Source organism: Macaca thibetana, chromosome 1 (assembly GCF_024542745.1).
Source record: "Macaca thibetana thibetana isolate TM-01 chromosome 1, ASM2454274v1, whole genome shotgun sequence".
NCBI lineage: Eukaryota > Metazoa > Chordata > Mammalia > Primates > Cercopithecidae > Macaca > Macaca thibetana.
Genome location: NC_065578.1, coordinates 65,931,261 through 65,953,086, shown reverse-complemented (window position 1 = coordinate 65,953,086; position 21,826 = coordinate 65,931,261). Strand labels below are relative to the sequence as shown.

Below are 21,826 nucleotides of genomic sequence, written 5' to 3'. Positions count from 1 at the left end.
ACCTCTAGTTTAAACAGGAAGACATATACTGAATAAATAATTAAAATGTGACGATAAAAGAAGGATAAGAGACAGCTGAGAAACCTAAGCTTTTCCAGGGAATTAGAGAGTTAATCTCTGACCCTTATTTTTAAGCACCAAGGTTCTTTAAATAGAAACTAACAGTGGGAGATGTGTTTCCCCAATCAATAGCAAAGGTCAAGGAATTCGCTGCCAGTGAGCTACTGAGAAAGTCTTACATGTCAGAATACCTGTTACAGGTGCTCCGAATATTTAGAGTATAACTATATTTAAATGGGTTACATATCATAGTATATAATAATTAAGATAGTAGATTTCTGTTCCCAGTGGATGGTCTGAGAACAAATGGCTTTGATGCAGGATGACAGGGAACTATAGACAAAATCAAATCCAAATGCCTTTGCTGCATCATTTCTCTCTTTGGTACCTTGGTTGGCATTATTTCCACCTGGTGATAGAACTTGAGTTGTTTCCTTGAAAGTGAATAATAAAGGAAGAGCAATTAACATGGTGCTGAAGATGCAATTAAATATATGAGTGTCACTTCATGATTCATTTATGTTTATAAGTTACTCATTTATAAGTTTCTGATTTCAAAATTTTAATGAAATATATTGGATCTCCCACCTACCAGCATACAGGACATCCTACAACTATTTGTGGCAATAAAATTGAAAACAGATATACATCCACAAGTCAAAGGCTCAGTTAATTTAGAAGGGTCACTAATATTAATTTGGCTCAAGTGCCATGTCATTGGAATGCCAAGGCTGCAGACACCAGGCTTACAGGTGCAGACCACCCTACACACCTGTCATAGTGTATTGGGAAACTGAACCAGGGTGAAAACTCTGGCTTATATTGTGACAGGCTGACAGGGGATAGGCTGCTATACCACTTACTGGAATTAAGAAATATGTTATTAAGGGCTTCTTGACTCCCATTGCACCATAGTTACATGTGTTCTATGGTGCACTTTTTATTATATTTATGCACAAGTCCTATTTTGCATATGAGCTGTCTTTATTACCAATATGTCTCCTGTCTAGCACAATGGCAGGTACATAGTAGCCATTTTGTAAATGTTAGGAGAGTAATTCAATTTAACTTGTTCAGCAAATATGCCTTGTCCTGTTTAGCTGAGGACACAACAGTGAACCAAACAGGCAAAATCCAGCTCTCATGGTGTTTACATTCTAGTAAGGAAGAAGACAAATAATGGACAACAACAACAAAAAAGATGTTAAGAGAGAAGGGCTATGGAGACAGAGAATGTGAGGTAAAGAGGAAGAAAATGTTGACGGGGTGGGGAGCTCTGCTATTATTTTATACAGAATGGACAGGGAAGGTCTCTTTGATAAATTTACTGAAGAATCATGAAGGGAATGAGGGGACAAGTCACTCAGAACCTAGGAGAAGAACCTAGGAGAGAAAGCATCTGAAGGCAGAAAGTGCAGCAAATGAAAACTCCTGAGGTGCGGATGGGTTGGGGTGATGGAAGAGAGACGCCAGGAGGCCATGTGGCTAGACTGGAGTGAATATGGAGGTGAGGGTTGGAGGCATGGTCAGGGATAAGGAAAGGAGTGATGGAGATGGGATCAGAGAAACAGCCACTGGGGTGAGGCTGGGGGAGTCTCCAAGGGCAGATCATGGAGGGTCTCGTAAGAGTATTATGAAGCATTTTGTTTTTACTTTGAACAAGATAGGAGGATTTTGAGCAGAAGAGTGACATGTATGTTGAGACTTTGTAGGGGTGCAAAAGTGGAAGAAGGGAGACCAATTAGGTCTCCCTGAATAAATTAGTGGATGAACGAATGAAAGCCAATTAGGAAGCAGACAAAGATGAATTCATTCTTGTGGATCCCCAGTGGTTTTCACTTAGGTATACACTTTCACTCCACACTCCTGACTACTCTAATTTTTAAAAAGGGCATTTCTGGCCAGGCACAGTGGCTCACACCTGTAATCCTAGCTCTTTGGGAGGCCAAGGTGGGCAGATCGTTTGAGCCCTGGAGTTCAAGACCAGCCTGGGCAACATGACAAAACCCTGTCTCTACAAAAAATACAAAAATTAGCCAGGTGTGGTGGCGTGTGCCTATAGTCCCAGCTACTCAGAAGGTTGAAGTGGGAGAATTGCCTGAGACTGGGAGGTTGAGGCTGCAGTGAGCTGTGATTGTGCCATTGTGTTTCAGCCTCGGTGACAAAGTGAGACTCCATCTCAAAAAATAAATAAAAACATAGAAGGGTGTTTCTGTCTGCTTTTCTCAATTCAGGCCAACCTGATTTTCTAAGGTATGGTCAGTAGTCAGTGGTAAGTATTTCTTAGAACTGGAATAACAGAAAATTATGCAAATCCTTTATCCAAAGAAGATTCTACAGAACAAATATGTATGAATAAAGCATATCTACAGCTAACGCTCATGGTGTCTACTTGCTTTAACAGTTCAGACGTATGCTCTATAAGAGGTAGCTTGTAATTTCTATTGATACAGGGATGTGGCAAATGGCCTTTCTGTTTTGAGGATGAAAGAGAAAAGACATGGAAAATCCAGAGTCCACAGTGTTTGTTTCTCTATAATATTCTGGGCATAGAATGAAACCTAGATGTTTAAAGAGACATGAAGTTGATAGATCCTAGCGGCTGGCTAGTACACTTAAAGGTGGAGTGACTAATTATATTAGTTTTCCAGTATAATATTGTTAGATTTCGAGTTTTAGATTTCTATATACACATTGACTTTTTCTTCTCCGGTTTTTAAAATTGTATTTATTTTTCTGAAACAGGGTGTTGCTCTGTCACCCAGACTGGAGTGCAGTGGTGTGATCATGGCTCACTGCTGCCTCTGCCTCCCAGGCTCAAGTGACCCTCCCACCTCAACTTCCCAAGTAACTGGGACTGCAGGTGTGCACCACCACACTCAGACAATTTTTGTATTTTTTGCAGAGCCAGGATCTCCCTATGTTGCCAGGGGTGGTCTCGAACCCTTGGCCTCAGCAATCCTTCTGCCTTAGCCTCCCAAAGTGCTGGGATTACATGTGTGAGCCACCATGTCTGGTCTCCAGTTCTTATGTCATAGATATTAAGTTTTTCCAAGCCCTAGTCTTTGTAAGTAAAAAAACTAAGAGCAGTTCTTTCCTCACGTAGGCGTTCCCTTTATTGATCATATTCAGACCTGGAATTATATTAATGACACTATTGAAACTAAGTCTGACTTAGTTGTTTAGTTTTCGGTGTAGATCACTAATCACTTTTAATCTTTTTTTGGATTACAAATCCCTTTGTTAAGTGATAAATGTTATAGACCCTTTCTATAGAATAATGCACATGTGCACACACATAAAATACACAATATAATTTGAGGGAAACCATCGATTTTCTGAATCCTATCTATGGAATTCCTTAGCAAGAGGTCAAATATTTAATTATATAAATGTATGCATTCAGACCAAGTCCATTGTCAGTATGTACATGTATAAGTGAAATCAGGCTCATGTAAATAGAAGGTGGTGAACTCTCCCTAGAATTTTTACTTTGCTCTGATTATAGTTTTTTTCTTTCTCTTTCATTTTTGGCCAGTTTTTCCTTACTTAGTAAGCATCACAGAAAATTTGTTCCCTTGATACTTTGAGTGTTTTGGGAAGGTGTTTTTTCTTTCATGTTCTCATTCCAGTGAACCATCGTTTTAATTTATACGTGGGTGATTCCCATCCAGGAAAGATTAAGACAATAAAAGACATGATCTGTACTTTTACTCTTGTGAGACAATAAATTTCCTCATTGTTGACAGACTGGGTTAGAGTTTTCTGTTACTTGCAACCAAAGCAGAATCAAAGATTTCTAGGTTTCTAGAGTAAGTTATCTAGAACCAAAACGGAATCAAAGGTTTCTAGAGTAAATTCTCTTGATACATTTTAAAAAGCATGAAATCAATATTCCTAATGACATTTTCACCTCTATTGTAGCTGTGCCACCTACTATTGCTAACTGAATTATTTTTTGCATGGACCAAGTATCAGGCTTACTTGCTTGGATCAGCTCCTTTGAAGTAGGCATTGACTGTTTCTGTAAATGCTGCTGCAACAGGGAGAGTGTCCTGGGCTCCCATGGTTAGGGGGCTGGGTCCCCTGGAAGAACCTGCATGAAATGAAAAGTTTTCATTTATTATGAAATTAAGAGACACTTTAGTATATGTGAAATTAAAAGCCCATTAAAGGATTAAGGAATAAAATCTACCCCTTAATGTTAAAAAAATGTTCTAAGAACCATAACTCTGTATATTCAACATAGAGCTCAAGTATTTAAAAGGAAATATTTGGCTAGTTTACAGACAAACACACTTGAAATTAATTCAATTACGTATTTTGGCACAGAAAAGAAAATCCAAGCAGAACAAAGTCATAGGGGTTTTCAAATGTTTTGCATAAAACATAAGGCAGTATTTGCATGACAGTTTGTACAGCAGGTGGTTAATAAAGACAATTATTAGTTTCCTATTTGAGCATTCAGTTCAATCAATTGCCCATACTAAAAACTTTTTTCATTTCTTCATTTTGAAGAGCAGCCAAGTGGTATCACATTACCCATTTTTTTTTTCCTGGATTATTTCCATTTCAAAAAGCCCAGTTACTCTCAGACCAAGTAAGCTCAAGTTTACATGTCCAAAAACATACACAACCAAAATATACACATTGACTTAGCACAAGACATAAATGCACTAATTCACACTATTAAAAATAACGCCAGCTCTCATATCTGTTGAACACCTGCTATACACAGGTGTTCATGCAGACATGGGCAAGGCATGTCTGTACGAACATGGTGCCTTGCATGAATAATCTCATTCAAATTCCACATTGGCCTTGTGGGATAGGTATGATTATTCCCATTTTATAGCAGAGGAAACGGAAGCTCCATGTAAGTGACTTGCCTAAGATAATATAGTTAGTTAAATGGCAAAACAAAAATTCAAACCTAGGTGTATCTCCCTATGGAACTCACGTTTTTCCCACCATACCATGCAGTGTTCTAAATGAAACATTTTCTGTATCATTTTACTGTAACCTGTAGCTTCTGAAAGCATCAACATTTAAGACTATTGTTTTTGTTATTGATCTGTGGGCATGGTATTGAGCAGTAAAGTTTTGGTAATTATTACATAAAGTATTTAATTATGTCACATACGCACTGCTTCCCCTTCCTGCCAAACAAAATGCATTTACTCCTCCCCACTCCCAGCATGGACTATATACTTTAGTGTTAGGCTTGTTTTCTTTCACCTTCAATAACTTTTGTCCTCTTCTCCAGGTCTGAAAACAATCTACCATTCGTACACCTCCCTCCTCAATAAAGCTTTCCTTGATCACTCTAGTTCATGCTAGCCTCTTTTCTGTCTCCTCTTGGCTTTCAATATCTTGGACTTGGCAATTGACAATTAATTTAACAAACAGTTATCTAATATCTAATATCTACTATGTATCAGGTATTATGGTAGGTGTTGGGGATTCAAAAACACATGGTCTTTGCCCTCAATGAGTTACAGTTCAATGTACTGATGTCATCAGCAGCAGCATTGTGATCATCAACATCATCAACAGTCACTAATCTTAATTACCTCCATTAACATTATTTGTTGCACACTTACTGTTTTATATATATTACCTATGTAAATGTATGAAGTAAGTATTGTCTTCATTTTACAGTTTGATGGAACCAAGGCTCAAAGAGTTTATACAACTTGTTCAGTCCTGCACAGCTGGTATGCATAAAGTTTAAGATTGGCACTGGGGTATGTATGAGTTCAAAGCTTAGACTCTGAGGACATTATTATTTTGCCTTCTTAGTACGCAATTATGTACCAAGTGGGCAATTACAGACTCACTGGGTGAGTCTGAAGTTGGAGTATGCATGGCTAAGTCTTTGCTGCCCATGGAGCCCTACATTTTAAAAGGGAGTTACAATGGCATTAGCTTCTTTAATGAGACCTTGACAGTCCCTAAAACCCAGCCTGGATGATATTGGCCTTCCACTAAATACGTGTTGAATTATCCACGGTTGGGTCTCAGAAAAGTAAGGTTTAAGCACATTTATAAACAATAAAGGCACAATAAACACAGGCCATTATTTTGTAATGGTGTTGTTCAGTTTAGTTGCTCTTAGTTGTTAGTTCAAATGTTTATTGAGCGACTACCAGTTTCTGGAGAAGAATGGCTTCTCTAACTGTTGGTTAAAACTAGGCCACAGTGGTAAGAGGGCTGGACTGTTACCACTCTATCAGGGTCATTGCTACTACGTGATTGAAACTTAGCGTTTGGTGAGGAGGATAGATAAATCTACAATCAAATGGAGTGATTTGATAAATTCTTTAAAAAAATGAGCAAAGCTCTATGAAAGCACTTAATGATGCTTGCATAGGTCAGGGAAGGTTTCATTAAGATGATATTGGAGCTGAAGTCTGAGGAAGAAGATGATCTTACAAAGAGTAGAAGGAAGGAGGTCTACCTTGTATCTACGTGTGGAGCTGAGCAGACACATTTAAGAAACCACAGCAAGTGTGGTACTGTTTGTGTGTGTATGTGAGTGTGGTGGGTATTGAAGGGTGACATGTGGAAGCAGATGAGGCTTGGGGAGTTAGCAATTAGGTCATGAAGAGTTTTATATAAACATTTAGGAAAATTTGTCTTTATAGCCATTAAAATCCTAATTCCTTTTTGATAATCTAATACAAATCTAAGAATACTTTTCAGAGCAAATCACACACATATATATCATATTTATTATTTAAAGTAGCATTATAAATTTCCTGAGGTTCTTGGGGTTCTGGAACTTGGCTTAGAACACCCTGAATGGAAGATGGGAGGCCTCTGAAGTATTTGAAACAATGGACGTCAGTTTAGAGCACGCTAGCTATGTAAATGTATGAAGTAAGTATTGTCTTCATTTTACAGTTTGATGGAACCAAGGCTCAAAGTGTGGTGCATAGTTTAGTGAAGGAGACGATAATGTAGATGAGGAGATTTCTTAGGAAAAAAGATAAAAATGAGGAGAGAAGCAGATGCTAGTATATAAAGGGAATGTCATCATCATAATATTTTTCAATTCTGCAAAGCATTTAATAGTCTTCTAGGATAGTCTTATGAATAAAATAGTAAAAGTTGTATGGATCATAGTCTTGCCAAGCGAATTGACAATTAGATAAATCACAGTATCCAATGAGCATGAATCAGTAGCTATACATCCATTGCGAAGGAACTGTCTAGTGGATTATCTCAGAGACTGGTCCCTAGTTTGGGCTCTTTAGTGGCTTGGATAAAACTGAATAAAGTGCTCAGAAATGGCACATTGTAGTGGCTAAGAGCATGGGATTTAGCATCAGACATACCTGGGATTGAGTCCTGTCTCTGACACTTGTTATCTAAATGATCTTTGGCAGGGATGATGTCATGATACCCACTTTGTAGGCCTGTTCTGAGGATAAAATGAGGCAAAGCATTTAGCATCGCGCTTGAACCACAGTAAGCACTCAGTAATGATTAGCTACTTTTATGATGATCATCATGGCAGATTCATTAAAAGAGCTAAAATTTTTCTTATAATTTTGAGGTACTGAACTGGAACTTATAAGAAAAATATCAGCAGAAACAAATGTAAAATTCTTATATATCAAGGTTTAAAATTAATGAAACAATTGTGGTTTGGTGAAAACTTGCTTGGTAGAAGAATACTTGAAAAAAAGCACCTGGAGGTTTTAGTTGATCATCAATTTTCTATTGTTGAGTTCTAAACCTCTTGCCTAGCTTGGGCTATATCAAAGGACGAGTAAGAGACACATCACTAGAAATGACGGTTGTAGTGCTTTTTGTTTGCTTGTGTGCTTTGTTTTAAAGCTCACAGATGGCAATTGGAACATATATCCACAAGTCAAAGACCACACTCTTCAGTGTAATGATACACAAGGCCATCTGTGGCATGATCAAGACCCATTTCTCCTTACCTACCTCCCCCCACGTCCCCCAACAACACATCCTCTAGCTATGATAACTTCTGGGCACTATAGTCCTTATTGTAGAACTGATCAGTGATGCCAGGGAAGGAGAAACACACAAAACAACAAACATTTACAAAGAACTTTCTTATCTTTAAGGATACAAAATTTATAACCCTAATTTCTTCACATCCATATACATTGCAATTGATATGCCATTTTGTGTTTTACTTTTTCCCACTTACAATATTTTTTATTGCTATTTAGTCTACATATCATTTTCTGCAACTATTTGTTATTCTACAAACATTGTCCAAATGTTGAACCACTTCTAGATAGCAATCTAAATCCATCTTTGTTTAAATTGGTATTGTTTTCCTTTTTTAATTTCCTTAAGATGTAATGTATTCCTACAAAGTAGAATGACCAAATCAAAAGGCAGATCAATGTTTAATTGACAAGAATACCAGGTATTTTGCATAAAGATTATACTCAGTGAAAATGATATGAGTAATAAATGAATGCTTTCATTCCCCCATAGCACCTCAGAGAGTTTTTGTTTAGTAGCATTATTGGAAAACAGGGCTAAAACCAGAAAAGTGTCCAAGATAATGAGAAATTCAAGCCTTATGGCCTAAGAGGACTAAGAGGGGCCTGGAAACTGTTTTCTAATAACTGAAATAATATTAACAGACAGCGACTCTGGAGACCAGAGTTCAAGGCTATAGATCTGCAAGTTAATAGCTCTGTGGTCTTGGGGAAATCTCTTAAACTTAGGTTCCCTCGATCATGAAATGAAGGCAATAGACTGCATAGTGTCTTTGTTTTAAGATCCTATGATTTTAAGTCGTCTATAGGCATTTAAAATTTTTACAGTAAGAATAACTTTCTAACAGAAAAATAAACTGCCCTGGAAACAGCATACCTTCACTGGAGATTTGGATGGCTCTGTCGTATTTACTGAGACACTACCATGTACAAGATAGTGGTGAGGACATAAATATGTAGTCTTTCAGGAAAAAAGACATAAACATATGGAAAACTAAATAACAATAATGTATGCAAACAAGAGGTTAGGTAAGATGATGGTTCAAGTGACATCACTATGGGATTATTTCACTGCAAGACTAATTACTAAATGAGTGGTATAGCAGATGCTATTAGTTGATTTAATAATGGAAACCTGGACTCTAGAGTCATATAGACTTCGGTGTGAATCCTGGCTCTTTGGCTTACCATCTGTATGTCGAGGGACAATGTATTTAAGTCTCTCTGTAATCAGTTTCCTCATCTTTAAAATGGTATAAAGATAGTATCAATGTTAAAGGCTCATGGTGAACATCAAACGGCATAACATTTGTGAAATACTTAACATGGTATGTACTTGAAAACATATGACTAATATTATTGTTTTTGTTGCTGTCATTTTTGTCAGGATGAACTTTACTGAGGTTGTTGAATTAGAATTGGTTCTTTGAAGTTGAGTAGGTTTCTAGGCAGAAACAAAGGGAGATACAAAACAAATAGAATTCTTCACTGAGCATGGAGTTAGCGCAGAATTCTTTCAGCTTCCTTCCGTCACTAAAATTCTATCATATAATCTGTGCATGTGTGCCTAATTTTTCACATATCACATAGGTAGCTATTATATTGATTTCAGTGGCTTGATAATAATACTTGTGTCAATAGGAGATAAAGTTGGTTGAATGCATGTTTATTTTATTCAAATAAACAAATTGATTATTTGAATAATCATAATTAATTTATTAAAATGTGAGTTCTTGTAATAATTAGACATTGTGCTAGGTGCTGAAGGATACACAGAAATGTATGAGGCATATCCTTCCCTCTATGGAGTTTATTGTATAAAAGAGGATTATAATATTAACTACAAATGAAACACTGTATGAAGTTAGAGAACAGTCTAATATTGTAATTATTGTATTATTGTTGTTAATAATAATTTACCAAGAATTCAATTGGAGGCAGTATTTATTGACATGGTTTTTTTGTCTGTCCTTCAATAACATCAAAAATCAAACACTAACGTGGCTTTACGTCCTTTGTACACTGGAGTGTACACAGGTTAGGTATAATTATCTCTAGACCAAAGTAACCCTGCTGGTAAGTGGTGAAGCTGAAATTCAATCTTAGGTTTTCTGGCTCTCTTAATGGTAATTGTAGCAGCAATGAAAATTTCTATCTCTTACTGGATACCAACCACTATTCAAAGGACTTTACTTATATTAATTACTAATCCTGGTAATAAGGTAAGTTTATGAGCGCTGTAAGTACCATTCTTGCCCTTGTTTTACAGATGAGAAAATGGTTTCAAGTCATTCAATAGCCTTGCCATCGTCACCTGGCAAGTAAACAATCAAAACAGAACTGTGATGCAAACCAAGCACTGCCTGACTCCGGATGCCACCATCCTCCCTACCTGGCTCAAGGAGCATAGAAGTCAGGAGAGAGTTATCTTAGGAACCTGATTATGTATTTGTGGTACCCCCAGAAGGATGAGTTGCTGCCATTAGCCTCTGGACCTCCAACAGAAAAGCATCTCCAGAGTACTGGGAAGTAATTGACATGCACGCTTTGAGGGGGTTCTGAGGAACGGAAGAGGGCACAGAGAATCGCCAGTGTGTGACTGTATGTTTTCTGAAAGGCAGTTTTCTGTGACTCTCATTACCAAGCAAGGTCACACAGATATACACATGTAGACAGGCTGAGGCTAAAAATAATTTAAATTCTTAATAGCAGCATGACTTCTGACATCTTTAAAAGATGAGGTCCTTAATTTATGAAAGCATTTCATGGGAAGACAAATGAAAAATGAACGTGGGGAAGGAGAACAGATTGTATATGTAAGTGTTTAAAGAAGAGGAAGAGAGTTTTTAGAAGAGAAATAAAAAATTAGAAAAAAAAGAGGAAAGAGAAAAAAAGCAAAATGCACAGGTACAGAAATTGAATACAAGTATAAGGTTTTCTTTTATAAATAAAGGAGCGTTTGCCTCCTGAGTTTAATCAAGGTGCCTCCTATGCACTTCTGCCAATCATGTGCAGTGAGCAAGCCTGCATTCAGGCAGGCCAGTCTCCTCTTCCTGTGCACTTTCTCCATTTTCCATATAATCTCGTTCACTTTGCAATGTCGAAGTTTAGCACTTTCTCTCATCAAAGCCAGCTCATGAAGACAACGTATATTCAGTTTTACATTTAGTATGAATTTATGTCAAACTAGTGGCTCCCTTGGGGGTATTGTGGCATTTTCACAAAATTAACAATAAATGGTAGTATCTATTATGTAATGTATTCATACTCTGTGCAATAATTCACGTGTGTTATCTTCCTTAATTTGCACCACCATCTCACCAAGTAGGTGCTATTTCAAACAACTGTTTCTTATAGGAAAGCTAGAGTGCTTAAGTAACCTGCTCAAATTCAGATAACAAATGCCTGCAATAAGGAGTCTAGGATGGCGTCAGAGGGTGTGGGCTTCAGTCTTGACTGTGCTTCTTCAATATTTGACCTGAGATGGTCAATGATTCTAGCTTCACCTCTGTTAAATTGGGACAATAATACCAGTGCTCCCAATCTTATCCAAATGCAGGAAGGATCTGCACCACTAATGCCAGATGCCAAGACAGCTGCATATTTTACCTTCTGTTCATCTGAGGTTGGAAACAGTCACCCCGAAAACACAATCTGAAGCATGGACAGCAGGAGAGAGTGGTCTGATTTGTTTACTGACTGTCCCCATTTTGCAGGCTATCAGGCCAAACAACCGCCCACCCTACCAGATCTGCTGCAGGCAGGGGGCAAATGACCCTTATGCCCAGGGATGACAATACAGGGATATAACCAACAGATGGAGACATCAGAAAGCCTCAGAGTGCATAGAAGAGAGACAATGCTCCAGAAGATATATGAAGTAGCAAAGAGTGAAAATTAGACTAGTTTTTTCTTTAAAAGCTGATTGTATTAGTTAGAATTAGGAAAAAGATAAATGAGACCCAACTGTATAATAATTTATAGAATATGTTATATATAATGCAGGGACAAAGAGAAAGAATGTTGGAAAGAGATTGGATTAATTCTGAATCTGGGTTTTACCCTTACTCTGTGACCCTGAAAAATTACCTGACCTCTCTGAGTTTCAGCTTCATCATATTGTAAAATGAAGAGAGTACCTTTTGCAGACATTCGGAGGATTAAATATGATGATACAAGATGTTCTATGTTCTTGTTATTTGAGGATAGTCAATAACAGAGAAGTCATTTAACAATTAAGGTACTTAAAATGGATACTAAAATTTCATAGTACATAATGACAGACAGGTTTGATTGAGATTCTAACCTGTCATAAACTAAACTTGTGAAACGATCTTTTATTAACAAAGTTTAAGCTACATTAATAATTGAGTTCTTAGAATGAATAAAAATAATTTGTGTTGATATTTTTGGGAAGGGTATATTTTTCTGATAAAATTGTATTACAGCTTTACACATCACCCAAGATTTAGGTTTGGCTTTGATTCATGATCGTCAATAGAGCATTATTGCAGAATTAATTGAGAGTTTTATACATTATTCTAAGGGTCTCTCAGTTTCTCGTCGTTGTTTTGAAGTGGCTCGGATGTAAGCTTATGCTTTTCCCTCTTTTTTAGTAATTAATAGTTTTAATTTCTGTTAAATTCTAAACTGACAATGTCTTTGGGTGTGATGAAAAGCTTTACATCACCAGTTTCATAGACTTCATGGAATCCTATATCCTTTCTAAGACTGGCAATTTCACTTGCAATAAATATGCACTGTATTTGCGTGGTATATCCATTGTTTATATGATCAGATGTCTACGGGAAAACTTATTCGGTTCTGCATTCATGTAATGGGTGGGGATGGACACCAGTGTTAATTTGGGAAAAAGTGTATTAGAATGAGGACTAAGATTATAAGTAAATAGTTTCATGTTGCTGTGGTCTTTGCTTGTCTTCAGAATCCAGTAACTGCAAGGTAACCAAGAGTGAACACTGGGACAAAGAGTTTCATTAGTTTGTGTAAATTACAGTACCTGGCACACAGTAAAAACTCAATAACTTGGCAGCCATTATCATTAGCAGTGAAGAAGAATTTGCCTCACAGTCATGACATGTAACATACTGTTTCAGGCTCTCCTCAGCACCAGATGCATTTAGTAAATGAGGAAAGCATAAAAAGAAAAGTAGAAATTCTTTCTATATAGTTCAGTAGAAAGAACTGTATCGTGAGAGCTTAACTTGAAAAGGTAAGTATGCTCCTGTGACATTGTAAATCTTAGCTGAAGTGAAGTTACTTGTTTATCATAGCAAAAACTTTTCAAAAATGTTTAGGATAGATTTGGGAGAAAAGAAGTCAAAATAAAGTTATCACATACAATTTTTTAATTTTTTTCCCTTTTCTCTAAATCTTGGAATATTATGATTGTAGTTGGCTTAGATTATATAAAATATTATATAAAATATATGATATATAAAATATATCTTATACGTGTGTAAATTGTGTGTGTACATGCTGCATATAAATATCTATCTCTATATAATATTTTCTTGAGTGTTTTGATACTCTTATACCATCACCTAATCTAATTGATAATAATGCTACCATGAGAACTAAAAGAACATATACTTTCTGAATTCTGGGGATTGTGCTAAATGTTCCACACGCATTTCCTTATTAAATCCTCACACTTTTAAGAAAGATGTATTGTTATCCCCATTTTACAGCTGACAAACTGAAGCTTAAAAAAGTCAAGAAGCTTCTGTAAGTGCTGCCTTGGCTTCTCCTGTCCCGAGTAGCATCAATTGACCTGCTGAGTGAGAATACAAAGGAAAAAGGGCAAACCTCAAAAGGGGAGGAACAATATTATCGAGTACTTGCTATGAGCTAGATACTGTCTTTTATGCTTTACACACAGTGCATCATTTAATTATGACTACAACCAGGTGTCCAGATAGGCATTACTACGTATTACAGATCAAGAAACTGAGTCCGAGAGGAGAGAAGCATTTACCCATGTTTTTGCAGCCAGTAAATGGTGGAGTCAGAATTCAAATCTAGATTCACTTGACTCCACACTTTTCCATATAAGAGCCCCATAGGCCTCGTCCTCACCCACGGTGGCACTGGGTGAGTTATCCTTGCTACATACTTTTCAGAATGCTGCATATTCTCCTTTATGAAAATGAGGAAAGTGTACTTAAGAAAGTCAGTTCTCCAACGAGAACACATGGACGCAGGCAGGGGAACAACACACACTGGGGCCTGTTGGGGGCGGGAGGTTGGGGAGGGATAACATTAGGAGAAATACCTAATGTAGATGACGGGTTGATGGGTGCAGCAAAACACCATGGCACATGTGTACCTATGTAACAAACATGCATGTTCTGCTCATGTATCCCAGAACTTAAAGTATAACAGTTAAAATAAAAAAGAAATTCGAATGATTAATAAACATGCTTGGATGCCCTAAATAAATAAATAAATAAGAAAGTCAGTTCTCATAGAGTAGAATTAAGAGTACGAGATTTCTGAGTATGTAAATAGGATTAGAGTTATTTCCAGTCTTCCTCCTCATAAATCTCTGCTCACTTGCCCTGGTTATATATATATTTCATGTGCATATATATTTTTTCACTTTTCAAATTCTGCTCAGTCCAGAAACATACAATCAATTGACATTTTTCTCCATGTTTGGTAGAGAATTTGTCTTCAACCTGGGTCTTTGCCTAGAGCACCTAAACTGTCATCCAAAATTAATGCCCACTTGAATTAACTTCCTAAAGTGTTTGACTCAGAAAATGAGAAAATTATACTTTCTTTTTATTATTGAAGTCAGAACAAGTGTATTCAACAAAAAAACTACTGTTAAATATGAACATAAGGCAGAAGACAAAGCCATAATAAAAATGAAAGAAAAGTGAATGTACACTTGTTCAAATTGATTTCCTCAGGTAGTCTAAAAACAGGATTTCCTTTGTCTTAGTATGAAGGCTCATACAGCCAAATTTTAAACACTTTCACATAGACAGCAGTGAGAGTTTGATCAAGCATCGGAAACAGCCAGCTATAGCGTGGTACTATGAAGAATACGAATAAATATATCAAAAGCTAATTTATGTAAAGCACTTGTATACAATGGCCACTGTGCTGAACACATTACATGCCTCATGTCTTCTAATCTCAAAACATCTCTTTGAGATACACTCTTTTAAATTAAACCTTAGTGAAGTTACATAACTTGCTCAAGGTAATTTGCTCTACAGTAAGTAGGGGAGGTGGGACTGAAAACCAGGTCTAACTTCCATTGTATTATTAAACCCTACCCTGTGTTAAAGATGTTCACCCCTACATCCTAGGAAGTTGTGATCCGAGATGTAGCTGCAGGCATAGCATGCCTTCTCAAAGCGGAAGTATCACCCCAAAGGGAGTAAAAATTGGTTCTTTGGGGAAGGTGAAAGAAATCTTACTTGTTAAATATATAAAGCACACAAATATACATATAGCACATGACCAGATGTACAGTACATCTGTGATATTAGAATTCGACTTGGGGAGCAATTAGGGAAAAACAAGGTCTAATAGAGGCTCTCTGGGCAAGGAAAGAGGGATAATGAAAAAAAAGTTTGAGAAGCACTAATCTCAGGCTTAAAAGGGCCAAAGATGTGAACGCCCCTGGACAACTCATCAACTCTCTTGGAAAATTAACAGTCGTCTACCAGACTGTGCAACTGCTGGTGGGAGAAACTGCCACATTCTTTGGAATCTAAGCTACAGGATTTTGAAAGATGAAACGAGTAGGTTATGACTGATATGCATCCTAAAGGGACACTCAGATGCTAAAACTGTATCTGTCAAAAATTTCTTGTTGACTTTCAAGGAAATTGTTTACTTTGCAACAATTTATAAGTAAATTCTGGAAAGCTAATACAGATAAAATTCTGGAATTTTTGATGTGTCACAAAATTAAACCATCAATGCAAAGAGTATAAAGAGGTCAAAGTTATAAACATATGGTACAGAAAAGTCATCACGCCACTATGATATTAACTGTAACTGCTGATGGCCAGAAGTGATTCAGATGTGTCTGCAGATTCTGAATACGAAATAGATTTAGGCTCTGTTTCTGATGGTTATACTGAAGATAGTGGCTTGCATTTGTCTATTATTATTGGTCAGGAAAAAAAATGCTTTTCTACACTTGAAAAAGTTTATTTTGCACCCAAAAACTTGTGAAAACAATGGAGCATATCCCAATGAATGGCTTCGTGGGATCAAGTAAATGCAGCACACATATTTGTGTGTGTATGTGTGTCAGTGTGTGTGTGTGCAGATACATGCAGAGAGGGTTTCATCAAAAATTTTCACCAAAACATCAAAAATGTTATTTCTACTACTCTCTAGATAGTGTGATTTTGGGGTGATATTTACTCTTTTATTTATACTTTCCCATGTTTGAATTTTTAAAAGTAATAATATGCTTAAATTAATGTCATGATCACAATAAAGCCAACTGTGAGCTATTTCTAAATTCTTTGAAGTGTCAAGCGGAATACTAGCATATGTTAAAATAAAATGATGCATAATTATACACTGTGTGATAATATAAACTATACACGCACACACGCAGACTCACATTCACATGCAAAATCTTAGAACTGAAAAACATCAAAATGATAAAAGCAGTCATCTACAGTTATTTGATTATAGATCTTTTTAAAAATACCTTTCTATTTTTCCAAGTTTTCTGTAATGTGTGTTACTTTGATATTGAGGAAAAAATGTAAGTATATATTGATTATGACTTTGGAATTTTAAATATCATTGAGATTTCTACATTTCTTCTTTATTTCTTTTTTCTTTTGTCATCTTTACATTTATTTATCAAAAAGAAAAGACAATAGATTAAAATATCAAATATTATAGATATTTATTATATTTATTAAAATATTTATTTATAATATATATTATATATAAATATTATCTCTCTATATAAATTATATGATACATATAAATATATATTATGTATAAATATTTTATATTATATATTTTATAGTATATATATTTTATAGTATAAATATTTATAATATTTTATATATTATATAATATATAGTTTATATCTTATGCATAATATAAAATATATACAAAATTAAAAATATTTGATTAAAATGTGAGATAAAGGTAATGAAGATGAGTAACCAAATTAAAATAAATGGTTTGATAGTAAGAAGCAAATTATAACAAAAAAAGTTTCAGATTATACTGAAAACAATAATTCATTAAAAAGAAGAAATACATTGGTGATCCAAAGTAATGAAGAAGTTCTCTTGTTTTGTTTTGTTTTTGTTTTAATATAACTGGAATTCAGAAAAATTTTGTTTTTTATTTATTTTTTAAATTTTACTTAAGTTCCGGGATACATGTGCAGAATGTGTAGGTTTGTTACATAGGTATACATGTGCCATGGTGGTTTGCTGCACTCATCAACCCGTCATCCAGTTTTTAAGTCCCACGTGCATTAGGTATTTGTCCTAATGCTGTCCCTCTCCTTGCCTCCCAACCCCTGACAGGCCCCGGTGTGTGTTGTTTCCCTCCCTGTGTCCATGTGTTCTGATTGTTCAACTCCCACTTATGAGAACTCTCTTTTATTTCTTGAATGGGTCCTTGCAGTTACAAATTGGATGCTGGTAATTTTGAGCACTACTGAAAGTTATTCCCCCAATGAGACTGATAAATATGATTGGAGAAGCAGGAAGAATGCAGTCTGCCACAGTTTGACTGCCTGAAAGCCTGCTATTTGAGCTGCTAGTTTCATAGTAAATGGGCTGTGTGTAAAGTCCAAAAAAGGCAAAAATCTAAGGAAAGGAGTAACCGACATTAAATAACTCATACTTCCTCTTCCTAGATTCATTTGCCACAGTGATGATTGCAACTTTTCCGAAACATCCTTGAACAATTAATATTACCCTTGGGACACTTCTCCAGAAAAACCTTTCATGTTTTCTCAGGGCATATTTCAATTCTCTGAATCAGATCTTAGGGGAAGTCATGCTGTTATTACACTGAATAGAAGACTAAGAAACACAGTTGTAAATAGCACACACTGCCTGTGTGAATGTGCGTCAGCAAGAAAAGAAGCCCCAAGGCCATATTCACTTGGGTCCTGGTGACTGGGTACAGCAGAGTCAGCAGAAGAGAAGACAAAGTCCACGACATTTTTTGTCTGCTGACAGTCCATGATGTGGCAGAAATGATTACACACACAGTGCAAAATAGTTGAAGACATAAACAGGTTAAAATCTTAAGGACAGTGACTTATGTTAATGCCTTATGTTAATGTCTCCCAGTCAATCTTTGATGTAATAAACGAAACGATTAATATGAAATTCTTAGCATATGCCTAGCACGTATCAAATATACCTTAATACTAATTATTATCTTAGGAAATGATTACTTTTCAATAGTACTTTATAGTTTGCAAAAACCTTATACAAGTAACTGTCTAAAATTTGTTTGGAGTATATGTGGTGCTGATCAAATATATCCACACCAGACACTTAAAAAGGCTTATAAATGGGAGCTTCTTCTGAGTCTTAGTAAAATCTCTTTGAATCACTAGTATACTTTCTTCATTCATTTATGTCAGAGGTTCATAAAAAGAGTATTCTGAAATGGGGTAGGCAGCCGAAGTCTGTGGACAGCTCTTCTTAAAAGACATAATAGGAACAAACTCTATTGAGGTCATCAGCCAGCAATTGCATGTTGAAGGCTCAGAACCATCCAAAGATGAAGCAGTTTCCCCCTGGAATTCTCAGCTTCTCCATTCTTTTCTCAGGAAGTTTGAAATCATTTGTCAAGTCTGCAGAAGTGCTATGATTTACAAATCCTTTAATAAAAGAGAGGGTAAAAGATTTTCTGCCACATCTCCCATCAGTGTTAACACAGAACCCCCAGGAGGACACTGCCATGCAGAACATTAGTCTCAACAAGTCAGCTTTAATAATGGGCTCTAGTGGAGGCAAAGGGTGTACAGCAACGCAGTGGCGTGATGCTTCCAAATCATTGTCTTGCTCCATACCAGCACAGAAAACACTGCTTATCATCTCTGCTGACAAGGAAGGGAAACCACGTAGCAACTCACAGCAGAATCAAATTGTCATATTTTCATGTAGAAGAAGACAAGAATGCCACAACTGAAACTTCTCCAAAGCAGCCAAGAACTAAGTAAAACACAGCCATGTTACAAGCAAAGGATGCGTGAAGTTGGACAACAGTTGCTTATATCTGAGTGCTTTGCATGCACTGTTCTCAGTGTTTAATTTTAATCTTGACCACAACCCTATGAAAGAGGTGCCATTATTACTCCAATTTTCAGAGGAGGAAACTAAGTCTTAGAGAGGTTAAGTAACCTGCCTAAAGTCACACATTGTGCTGAGGTTGTAACTAAGATTTAGAAGGCTTATTCCAGAACTCATGCATAAACACACATACACACACATACACACACACAGAGTTCTTTTTCTCTTTATATATGTGATATGAAATATCTATGATATGCAATATACCATGTATATTCCATATTTCATGTATATCATATATGAAAACATGATATATATCATATATGAAAACATGTGATATACATCATATATGAAAACATATATATCATACTGTAGATTAGTCATATATTATATATGATACATATCATATGTAAAATGTGATATAGGTGACATACTATATATGTATACTATATCAATATGTCAATATATCAATATATCATACATATGGTATAGAATATATGTGATACATATCATATCATATATGACACATATATTCCATATCATATCATATATGATATATATATTCCATATCCTTTTCTCTATTATCTCTATGTGTGTGTGCATGTGTGTGTGTGCATATGTATGTATATGTGTACTGAGAGCAAATGGATATGCGTTAATTATTTCTAATACTAGGATAATACCAAACATAGCTTAGGTTAACATTTACATATCTCATAAGATTTTCTATTAGACTCTAACATAGCAACATGTTATAGTGCTTCAAAGTAGAGTCTATGCAGGTATAATGTTGCTCCCATTTCTTCCATCACCCTAACTACTAGAACATTTTTGCAATTCTACCATTGCCTTTGCTACAGGATGCTTTATATAGGAAGTGCCAAACTCTTCTATTTCTTCTGTTCTTCTATTTCTTGTGAACTACTGGAAGGCAGAAGTTGTATTATTTCACTTCCATAATTCCAGCACAAGGGCTTGTAGCTAAGAAGAGCTCATGGACTGGTTGTGAAGCACTGAATGCAGAAATAAACGAGTGAATGTTCTTTAACTTTTCTATTCTGTTACTCATTTTCCTGCTCTGGGGAGCTATTTAACTTACACTTCAGGTTTTAAAATTGTCCACACATAGTAACCCTTCTTTTTGGGGGGCTCAGGACTTTCTGCTATTGTTGTTAGTTCCCCATTTGATTACTCCAGTCAGATGAGAAGTCCTGTTCTAGAATCTACTTTTGCACCCAGGGAAGTGCAGCTGACATGCAGGGTTCCGTTCCTCTATGGGGAGTGAAAGGCTTCAATCTTGAGCAAAGCAAATGCTGCCCAATGTTTATCTATTTTAAACCTATTGGATTGTGTTTTCTTTTGCATGAGAGACATATTCAGAAACAACTGTTTTTTGGACCATTATGGCCATAAGAGGAAGAAACTACATTATCAGTGAGTCTGATAGACACACAAGAAGCTTCTAAGCATAGTCACCCTCAGACACCCATGAGATCACTTTAGAGACCAGGAAGAGACCAGAAATGAGAAACAAATGCATCTTGGATGCAATACCTTCTTGGTGTCTTCCTTTAATTCTTATTTAATTTGATGCAACTTCAAGGCATGGATAATTTAAAACCTTTCCTATGTATAGTACTTTATTAAACAAAAACAATGTATCTTATCTGATTTTCCTAATTATCCTGAGAGGTGGTTATTATGCTTTCCATTTTAAAGATGATAGAACAGAGACTCAGAGACATTAAATATCAAGATCGCATGGTTATTGAGTGACACAACCAAGACCTGAGTAGCATAGTGGTTAGGAACATCAGTTTTGTGACATAATAGTAACTCCCATTTAACGTATTTAACCACTGACTAGCTGTGTTATCAGTAACTCCCCTTTAACGGATTTAACCACCAACTAGCTGTGTAATCTCAGAGAAGTTACCTAAGTGCTCAGAGCTTCTGTTTACTCATCTGTAAAATGTGATTAACAATAGTACCCACTTCCTAGGACTGTTGTGTGAGTGACATGAGCTTGTGGATGTGGAGTAACTAGCTCAGAATGTAGCCCATGTTAAGCGCTCATCAGCAATACATTGCATCAGCATTACTGGCAAAAACAGCAGCACCCCAGATATGCTGAATCCAAGCAAAATGATATTTTCACCAACTAGGTCCTCCTTGCATGGTGACATGCTTGGAACAGAAGGTAACACCTGCTCTCCAGCTTTCCCATCAGTAGAATTCTCACATGAATTCTGTACATTTGTGTCCTCCCTAGAAGCCTATTCCTTCCATTTTGGCCTAGGCCTCAGGCCAGAAACAGGGGACACTTTGCTGGCTTTCTGTTCTGTCACTAGCATGACAGTCCTACACTAACCATGAATAAGACAGGACAACTGCCTCAAAGAGCAGGACACCAAGTATAATCAGCATGCTGGTCAATGTCAAAATTTTCAGAACCAAGCAACTAATTTATTATGAAGAGGTAAAGTATACTAC

At 36.3% G+C, this 21,826-nt stretch overlaps 1 protein-coding gene across 15 annotated transcripts in view; it reads right to left on the bottom strand.

The window, feature by feature from the left end:
- The window catches only part of SGIP1 (SH3GL interacting endocytic adaptor 1), a 209,811-nt gene that overhangs the window by 21,042 nt on the left and 166,943 nt on the right, over positions 1 to 21,826 (bottom strand). For all 15 annotated transcript variants that reach the window (XM_050761164.1, XM_050761245.1, XM_050761476.1 and 12 more), the window contains one exon: positions 4,045 to 4,156. In XM_050761164.1, the coding sequence (XP_050617121.1) occupies positions 4,045 to 4,156 (112 nt within the window). The remainder of the gene's footprint in view (positions 1 to 4,044; positions 4,157 to 21,826) is intronic.